This window comes from Benincasa hispida, chromosome 11 (assembly GCF_009727055.1).
Source record: "Benincasa hispida cultivar B227 chromosome 11, ASM972705v1, whole genome shotgun sequence".
Taxonomy (NCBI): Eukaryota; Viridiplantae; Streptophyta; class Magnoliopsida; order Cucurbitales; family Cucurbitaceae; genus Benincasa; species Benincasa hispida.
The window spans coordinates 43,953,150-43,963,034 of NC_052359.1; the positions used below are offsets into that span (position 1 = coordinate 43,953,150).

At 32.5% G+C, this 9,885-nt stretch overlaps 2 protein-coding genes across 4 annotated transcripts; one reads left to right on the plus strand and one right to left on the minus strand.

Annotated features, from left to right (window-relative positions):
- Positions 1–1,388: 1,388 nt before the first annotated feature.
- On the plus strand, positions 1,389–2,030 carry LOC120090707 (NEDD8-specific protease 1-like). Its single transcript, XM_039048423.1, has one exon. The coding sequence runs from the start codon at positions 1,389–1,391 to the stop codon at positions 2,028–2,030; it is 642 nt and encodes a 213-aa protein (XP_038904351.1).
- A 1,436-nt stretch (positions 2,031–3,466) lies between these two features.
- On the minus strand, positions 3,467–9,368 carry LOC120090217 (adenylyl-sulfate kinase 3-like). Of its 3 annotated transcripts, none has more exons than XM_039047764.1 (7): positions 9,085–9,368; positions 6,517–6,663; positions 5,433–5,582; positions 4,390–4,508; positions 4,213–4,297; positions 4,020–4,066; positions 3,467–3,912 (listed from the first exon to the last, which is right to left on the minus strand). In XM_039047764.1, exons 2-7 carry the CDS (start codon positions 6,638–6,640, stop codon positions 3,829–3,831), a joined length of 609 nt encoding a protein of 202 aa, XP_038903692.1. In that variant the 5' UTR covers positions 6,641–6,663; positions 9,085–9,368; the 3' UTR covers positions 3,467–3,828. The 3 variants fall into 3 exon arrangements, with proteins under 3 accessions (XP_038903692.1, XP_038903693.1, XP_038903691.1); XM_039047765.1 differs by having other exon boundaries at positions 3,467–3,916; positions 9,085–9,367; XM_039047763.1 differs by having other exon boundaries at positions 3,829–3,927; positions 9,085–9,366.
- Between the last annotated feature and the right edge of the window lie 517 nt (positions 9,369–9,885).

Consider the following 9,885-nt stretch of genomic DNA (forward strand, 5'->3'; position numbering starts at 1 on the left):
ATGATCGGCCTTTAGGCTTGTTGATCTTATTGGAGGATTAGTGTTCGCACGAGGCTTCTGGAGAAACTTGTTTCGTGGAGTTGAACTTAAGTTGGTGTTGATGTTAAAGTTGTACTTGATCCTCTGATCGATATCTAGTACTTGATCCTCTGATTCTTTCTCAGTTGGGTGAATGTGCTTGACTTGAAGAAGAAAAGCACCGAACGTTCTTGAAGTAGAAGTCTTGGAAAAGTCTTTGGGTCTTCAAGGATCTTCTGTCTTCTAGGAGTGCAGCTTCAGGAGTCTTAGGAGTCTTCTGCTTGTTGATGAATTCTCTCTGAGCTCTCTGAATGTAGAAAATGTTTGTATCTTCCAAGGACTTCAGTCTTTAGAAGGCTTGTATCTTCAAAGGATTTCAGTCTTCAGAATGCTTGCATCTTTAAAGGACTTCAGTCTTCAGGTGTGGTCAGCTTCAGGAGTCAAAGAGTTTTCTGATTGTAAAGAATTCCCTATAAGCTCTCTAGAGTATAGAATTGTTGCCCCACAAATAAGGAGAACTCCTCTATTCATAGAGTTCTCCACTAGAATTCATAGGCTTGGGCTTGGTCGGTCCATGGGCAATTAGATTTGGGCCTTATTTGACATTTTGGTCAACTTAAGCCTATTTATGGGCTAAATTGGACTTTTAGCCCAAATAATAATATCAAATTGGACCGAAGTAATTTTATTCAATCCAACGGTTACGAAGAAAACATGTGGCATCATCAGACTTCGCCAATTTATGTTTTCAACTTCAATTTGGGACAAATGTCAACTTCTAATTAGTCTCGAATTCAATTATTTGGAATTTCGTCATTAATTTAATAAATGACATGGCAATTTACGATTGGTCCAAAATTTCTCATTCAACATAGCTATTAGTGGTTAATTCATAATAATAATAATAATTAATCACTCACTTACTTATAAACTATAATCTTCAAAAAGGTATCATAACAATTTTTTTTTTTTTAACAAATCAATTTTGCATTTGCCTCCAAAATTCGAATACACTTTTAATTTTTTTGAACAAAATTTAAATTTTATTTTTATCTAATAAAAAGCCGCATGAAATAATTTACTTTGTCAAAGTTCCTTCTGGATGAAGGAAACGAAATTAGTAAATTAACCCTGTTAAATGAATAATAAAATAACTTATTCCTACTTCTAAAATACATAGGATGATCATCCAAAGTAGTATAAAAGTAGTCTATATTTTTAATTTCAAATTGTCCTATATTCTCTTGTTTGAGAGTAAGAAAAGAATTTCATCGTAAGGTTGTAAGTAAAATTTTTCTAGTTTCTAGCAACTCGTCTTTTCTATCCATGATTTTAGAAATTTCCACATAAAATTATTCTCAAACTTCTAAATGGAGGACCCCAAGTTCTTGACCTACAAAAATGTTGTGCTTCGAAGATCAGATTTGCAAAGTCTTGAAGATCAAAACTATTTAAACGACACTGTAATTGATTTCTACTTTGTTCATCTCTCTGTTTACTACCAATATGATGAAATCCTCCTAATTCCGACGAGCGTCTCATTTTTGTTAGCTAATGCTATCGATTTGGACAGTTTCACATCCACAATTAAATCCCTAGACCTTCAGAAGAAGAAACTCATCTTCTTCACTGTCAACAATGACAATTCTCACTGGAGCCTTTTTGTCTATTGTAGAAAACGAAATTTATTTATGCATTACGATAGTGTGAATCAGGTAAACTGCAAATTAGCTTTCTCAATATATGAATCTTTGAATGACTATATTATCCATGATTCGGCCAAATTCATGGAGTGTCTGGCACCTAAACAGAGGAATTGGTACGATTGTGGATTATATGTAATGGAAATTTCTAGGGTTATCTGTGAATGCTATTCCAATGTTGATCGATTTCGAAACGAAGAAAAAGATGGGATTTGTGAGAGCGTGGATTGTAATTATGTTGAGTTTGATATGCGTTCTAAATTGTTGGGACTGATTTTGAAAATGAAGAACGAAGAAATCAAACCTTAATAGATAGTTTTTATTACGTTTATTATGGTTTTAATATTCTTTAATTTTACGTATGTTATCAAGTTGTTTTAGAAATTGTTTGTGAATTATTAAATGAAACTTTAGAAGTTTAAAAAGTTTAACCATGTCTGTTTTGTGCCACTCCTCTCTATCTTTCCAAATGTCATGGAGAAGATTCTTTTATCAAATCTCTTAAGAGGGATAAAATAAAAACGAAAAAGAGAGATTTTTTTAAAAAGAAAATAAAGAAAAATTATTTTAAATGAAGAAAGGTTGAAAATAATTGGCTATATTTGTAAATTTTTTAATTTCATTTTATTACATTTGAAACAAATATAAAATTAAAATATCAAATCGAGGCAAAAATTATAAATTTCATAACATAAAAAATTAAAACAAAATTATTATTATCTTTTCAAAAAAAAAAAAAAAAAATTATCGTACAAGATATTACAATTTAGATTGATAATTATTAATTTAAAACTTTAATCCATTTAAAAATTTTAGGATTCGTTTGATAACATATTTTTTTTTTAAGAAATTAAGCATATTTTATCTCAATTTCTATAGTGTTTTGAGATACTTTTTTAAAATTAAGCATATTTATCTATCTATTTGGATTCTGAGTTAAATTTTAAAAATAAAAATAACTTTTTTTTTTTTTTTTTTTAGTTTTCAAAATTTGACTTGATTTCTTAAAATATAGGTAAAATATATAACAAAACAAAAAAAAATTATAGATAGGTAGAATATGTGTTTATAGACTTAATTTTCAAACACTAAAAATTAAGACCCTATTTTTTTAACCATTTCATTTTTTATTTTTGGTTTTTGAAAACTAGGGACATTTTTTTATTTGCATTTTTTTTGTACAATGGTTAAATTCTTAACCAAATTCTAAAATTGATAGCAAGTTTTTCAAATCTACTTTTTTTTTAGTTTTTGAAATTTGGCTTGATTTTTTAAACCATTAATAAAAAACCATTGATAAAAGTAGATAACAAATGAAAAAAATTAGAGGTAGAAATAATATCTATATACTTAATTTAAAAAACAAAAGACAAAACATAATAATCGATCGAGGCCTAAATAATTATCAAACAAGACCTTAATTAATGAAATTATATTATAATAAATATGTTTTCAAAATTTATAGTGAAAAAAGCTAAATAATATATTTTTTTTAAATCAACAATAAACTAACAAGAGGGACTAAGTTTAAGGTTTATGGACAAAACATGTACTAAAATTGGATAACCGAAAGTACATACACAATAATAACCAAAATGGTATGTTAACATCAAATATACCATACTAGACAATGATTTAAAATCAGTCAATTTGATTGCCTTGACTAGAATATCAACTAAAATAAATCCAACATAATTCTAAATCATAATAAAAATATGCTATATTTTGAAATGCTATCCATCACAGATTTCCAAATAAATATTGAATTATGGAGGTAAATTTTCAGTTTGGTCTACAAGTCAGAAGCATTTCCAATTTGACTTCATATCTACATTACATTGCTTAACAGAAAGAATAAGTGAGCAATTCCATAAAATCAAGATCATCTATCTCTACCAGGAAAGAAAGATCAGATTTACATCTTTAGAAAAAATCTAAAATTACATTTTGTATTCTTCCTTGTTCTAGGAACCTCATCTTATATTATATACTGATTACCTATCAGTCTATTCTTTAACATATTTGCCATCAGAGATCGAACCATTTGATGTAGCCAACGGGTGGTTGAGCCGACGGTTGGAGAAGTCTTCGCAAGTAGAGCTTGTCGCTAGGCTTGAAGAAATCCTTTCTCCTCCAAGTAAGTCACTATCTGCATCGCCATAGCACATGGGGTTGGGCAAACTCCATCATTCTGCCTTAATTCAATCTGGAAAAGCATCAGGTACAGACTTACATTGCTAAAGAAATGAAAATGTTGGACAAGGATTTGATGAAAATGCAATGTTTATGATATAGTACCTCGCAGTTCAGAGGCGGTTCGTAGGGGTCATCGATCCCGGTAAAACCTGCAATGCAATGTGATTGTTCATTTTCATTTCTATCTGCAAGTGCTCTTTTTAGATGAGAAGCATTTCCTTGATAACAAACATTTCATTTCTATTCTTTCTGCAAGTGCTTTTAAGGAGCAAAAAAATGGATTCTTCAAGTGTACCTTTGATCTTCCCATCTCGGGCAAGTTTGTAAAGACCCTTTGCATCTCTTGCCTCACATAATTCTAGAGGCATGTTCATGAACACCTGAACAAACAAAGGGGAATTCCATGTTCATGAAAACAAAAACAAAAACAAAAACAAAAACAACATCTGATTCAGCCATTACTTAATCTTGCCTCAATAAAGTTTTCCTCGGGCAATAATTCACGGCAGAAATCCCGATCTCTTCTATATGGAGATATCAAACTAGCAATGCATATTAAACCAGCATCAGCAAAAAGTTTTGCTACTTCACCTGTGATGGACACCCAAACAAGGAGGAAAAAAAATTAAATATCTGAAATATGCATAAACACATTTTAGTAGTACATGACAAGAAAATGGCATGTTATATGAAAGTTGTGGGCAGGTTAAGCAAAAGTCTTGTGCACAAAGACGTGGAATGCCTAGAGATGCTCTCCAAGGTTTTATAGTTCAAGCTCCAGCTTGGCCATGAGCTACAAGGACATTTTTTTTTTTTTTTTTTTGGGATAAGAGACAATTTCAGTGATAGAATGAAAATTCGAAAATATCCAAGGGTATAAAAGAAACCAATGAAATGGTATACGAAAGATGTTTCTAATTAGCCATAAGGAAAGAAAAACTAAACCATTTTTAGTTTCAGAAACTAGATTCAATAGTCATATCCAACATCCATTCGTTCATGTTACTTCAAACAAGCAATAATAGCCACGATAGTGATGGGATTCATTTTTCTCCATGGAAGTTTGGTTTCTTCCCAAACAAAAAAAAAAAAAAAAAAAAAAAAAAAAAAAAAAAAAAAAAAAAAAAAAAATAAAAAAGGGAAGATAGAATTCTATAAGTGACCGAACGACGAGCCGGCAATCACAAGGTGATGACTTTTGCACTTTCAACGTGGGCTCTAGCCCTCTACCCACTCTAACAATTTCCTTGTTTCCCTCACACAAACCTCCTCCCATAAAAAAAAAAAAAACCTCATAAAACAATAACCTGTAAAAGGAATATTAACAACCAACTCAGCGAGATGAACTACAATAGACACATATGCATTGTGATGCTTCAAATCCATCACATAATAAAAAACTAGACAGAGTTATATTATTGTGGATGTTGTTTCCAGGTTCATCTAACATGAAATAAAGATCCTAATGAATATTCTATTCAAATCAAGTACTACTTCAAAAGGAAACATACTTACCAACTCTGCGAATATTTTCAGCACGATCTTCAGCTTTAAAACCAAGATCCTTGTTTAGTCCATGCCGGAGGTTGTCTCCATCTAGCACATAAGAAATTTTCCCTAGCGCATAAAGCTCTCTACTCAATGAGCAAGCTACAGTGCTTTTCCCTGAAAGATAAAATAGATTATATAAAAGAAAAATGTTCGAAAGAAAACTTTCTTTATTTGTCAAACACTCATCCTCCTCCCTTCATATTTCATGAAGATGTCATTTGGGGAGGATTACCACCTTGGACTATGCCCAGAGACCTCATCTTTGGATTTTAGGCCTTAGTTGTGCGGTTTGTATAATCAAGGATCTAAGAATCTGGATAATATTTCATGGAGATGTCATTTGGTCACAAAATTTTGTAGTAGATCTCTTGAGACAATTGGTGTTAGTTTCTCATAACAAAGGTGTCAAGGTATGCTGGATGAGGAGCTTGACCATCCTCCTTTTAGTTAAAAAGGATGGCTATTTCAGCAAGAGGCACCTCGAGAGAAACAGAAGTTTCAAAGATCTTAAGAAATCTTGAAAAGAGAATTGGAGTGTAACAGACTACAATGCTTCTTTTTGGGTGTTCACTACAAAGCATGTTTTTTTTAATAAAAAAATTTGGGTGTAGTCATCTGTTTATTTTTATTCTTAACTACATTTTGTATATTTTCTTCTCTTTTTTATAGGCTCCTTTGTCTTGAACAATCCTATTTTCTAGTGATCCTCTCTAGTCTCTTGTAACTTCATTTATCAGGCGGTTTCTAATCCTCTCTCTCTCTCTCTCTCTCTCTATATATATATATATAAATATATACATATAGTGCTGCTAAGAAATACAAGCCAATGGCAAATGTAACAAAATGAAGCCACTTCTAAATCAATTCATCGCCTAATCTCCAATGGAATCCAAAAAACACCCTACCAATAACAGAAAATGACCCATAATGTCTTTAAAAAACAAAAGTCCATAAAGAAGGACAATACTATGAGCGAAGCTCAGGGAAAAAAAAAATACAACATTTCATCCTTATATGGCTAATGTGTAATAAAGAAATGAGAATAGACCTGATCCACTAAGGCCTGTGATCCATACAACACAGCCTTTTTGGTTGAGAAGCTTCTCCCTTTCAGGCTTTCCGACGGGACAATTGTGCCAGAAAATATTATTTCCATTTCCCACAGCAGACATTTGAGTGTATTGATCTTCTATATCTACAAGTAATTGATCATTTAACAACGTTATAAGTTACCCAGAATATTCTTCATCTAGAACTCTTATAATAATTAAATTGGGATCACTACTATAAGTCATGTCAGCTTAAAATCTCTTTTATTCCTTCACTTCATTGCTACAGCCAACAGTTTAGAAAGAAAATTTTATGGCATATGGCGATTGAACAAGGAGACTGGAATATAAGAAAATAAATGATTGATCGAGAAATTACAAGAATGGTTAGAACTTAAGACTGAATATTATCTCATATAACATGACAAGTAGTTTTGAGAAAAAAAAAAAAAAAAAAAAGGTTGGAGGAAAATCTTGAGTTACCACAACTTGACTGGAAGTGACGATCATGAATTTGAACAACAAAAACGCCATGAGAAAAGAAATTGTTCCTAGAAATTCTCTGGGTATCTTTGATTTCATTATTTAATAGAATCAAATTCAGATGACCCACCACGACACCAATAAAAGCATCTGGCTCAACACTGTACCCAGCACTCTCCGTCAAGTCCAGATTCAATTACCTAGTAGCTTATGTATGCAAAAGTTAAACTTGTTTTCGCTCGCTCCAGATGTTAAGTGGTAACCACGAGCGAACTTAGAAGGCGTATTAAAATGGCACTGACCATAGTAGGGGGTGAAAATTCCACATAAAGAGGCATCATTTCTTACAAAAATAAAATAGGACAACAGAAAACCCCATCTCTTGTAAATTTATAGCCATATTTGCCAGTAAGGCGTGCATAGGGAGAAAGGGTCACCAAGTCATCTGACTATAATGTCCTTGTCTAATAACATCTTAACTTCTAAAACATTTCATAAAACTAGATAAGATTCCAAAATCTAATCTATTATAGGTTTTCTAGAAGGGGAATTCAATATGAATCTTATTCGGCATCCTAATAGCTCTATGGCAATGTGTGGCTTGGATCCAGAGGGAAATTGTGTTCATGGTTCATATTCTCTTCAATCACCTCAAAAAGAGAACTCATTTTTCTCTTGAAGAAGAAACTAGTAAAATCTATTCCCTCTATCATATATAACAATATAAAATGCTATTTGTTTGTGCACAGTCTACTTTTAATTTTTGTTACTGCAATATTTTTACGGCCATATTTATAGTGTTCATTCTATCTTGCAATTTATATGGGCACAAAAGCTATCCATCAATATCATAATCCTATAAATGAAAGAAGAGATTCCATATTGGTTGATGTTGAAATAAATATCGTACCTTAAGAATCCGAAGTTGTCAATTCTAGCTAGGAGGTGGGTGGGTGTGGAGAACAGAAAGGAAGCTTGATTTATCAGCCATTCATGAGAAACAACACATATACTTAATAAAGAATTTTTTTATTAAATTTACCATAGAAAATGAAAAAACAGAACGTTTCTTTAGTTATCCTCCCACAAGGCACTTCTGCTTCTTGGTCTTCAAAGAGTACTTTCTTTTCTGTTACTGTACTTATTTTGACAGGTGAAATGGTTGGAAACATGATGAAATTTAATTATTAAGGTATAAACATGAGTAACTCTTATACATGACTCTTTATTTTGATTAATCTCAAATTCCAAAAGTGGATTGCTTGCCAGCCCCCACCCAACTTTCTTGTGGACGTTGCCAAGCCAATACCTTGTACTCTGAAAAACCTCACACTGTATATTTGTATATTTGTGTGTTATTTGTGGATGTTCTATGTATGCTCAGTGCCTGTACTAGAAATTTAGAACCTATTCTCCAATGACCAGTTTGTCAGTTTTATTATCTTTTGTTACTTTTAAAAAGGTTTTGTTTCTACTCATAAATGCTACTATTAGCGAGATAAAACCATTGGTTGGTAATGAAGGGGTCCGTGGCTTCTTACAGGCCATAAAAGATATTCTACATAATATTGATGGTTGCACATTCCATCTCCAACTCCGTTTTAATTGTTCCTGAACTTTAATATTAACTTAGAACGTCGGAAACCTTTCTTTTTAAAGCCAGAACATATCCTTCGATTATTGTACAATCTAAAGGATGTCGTGTTACCTTCCACAATTCTTAGTCCATTTCTCTCTTCAGCTTAAAAAATGGAGTAATCATACAGCTAAAAGAATAAAGCGAAATGCACAATGACCATGGACAAAGATGTTACTGCTCACAAATTTCATTCGCCACAATTGTTCTGAATTACCATGTTAATGGATTCATAAGAACTACCACGATTAAATAACTAGATTTCAATCCATTAACGATACAGATACAAAATCAGCCCCAAAGTTCCAAACAACCAAGAAACACATTTTTTAAGAACAAATAACAAATAACAAATAAAGAAATGTACATTTGCAATGAATCGTGATATTAAGAACAAATAACAAAGAAACACGAAATAAATTAACAAAGAGAGAGAAAGAAACAATACCCAGAAGAGAAAATCAACGCCCAGAAGAGAAAAAAGAGAGAAAACCCAGAAGAGAGAAGAGTGATGGAAGGCAATAGAGAAGAAGGAATTGAAGAAAGGAATGAAAGAATCTGGACAAGGGTAGCGTTTAGCGACTGTTGCGCACTAAATTCACTCAGAATCGTCAGTTTTCCAATTCCATTCCATCGGTTTCGCGCGTGGAAGAGCATCGCATCCCATATTCTATTCTCTCTCTTGTTCTTCTGTTCCTGAAATGGAACCACACTTCCAATCCAATCCAATACCTACGTTTGCTTCCTTCAACCCCCCATCCCTTTTGCTGACGTGGACTCCTCCTATTGGTTCCCAAGTCGAAGGAATTTGCATGGGTGTTGATTATTAGAAAATTATCGTTGAGGGTTGCCTAAGGCAAGATTCAAGTCCAGGACAGATATAAGCCTAATGAAAAATAGAATAGAAGCTTGCATAGGAGTACGTGCATGGTCAAACTATCGAGTTTTAGGTCGACCAACTGAACTCATGTAGTTTCATCAAAGGAAAAATGATCAAGCCGAGTTTGCTACAAGCACTCTATAACCTTGAGGGCAATACTTATTCTAATATTACACACGTCCACAAGCAGGAGTCAAATAATGAGCCTTGTAAATACCCGATGTCAATTGTCTCAATGTGTAAGCAATTTTATGTGTGCTTAGAGTTAAATATTTTGTATACTAACTTAGACATTGAAGTATACTCAGCTCGACATCACACTAGTGCAAGTAATCTTGCAAATTCGTTCAAATGATGTGTCTAGACCAA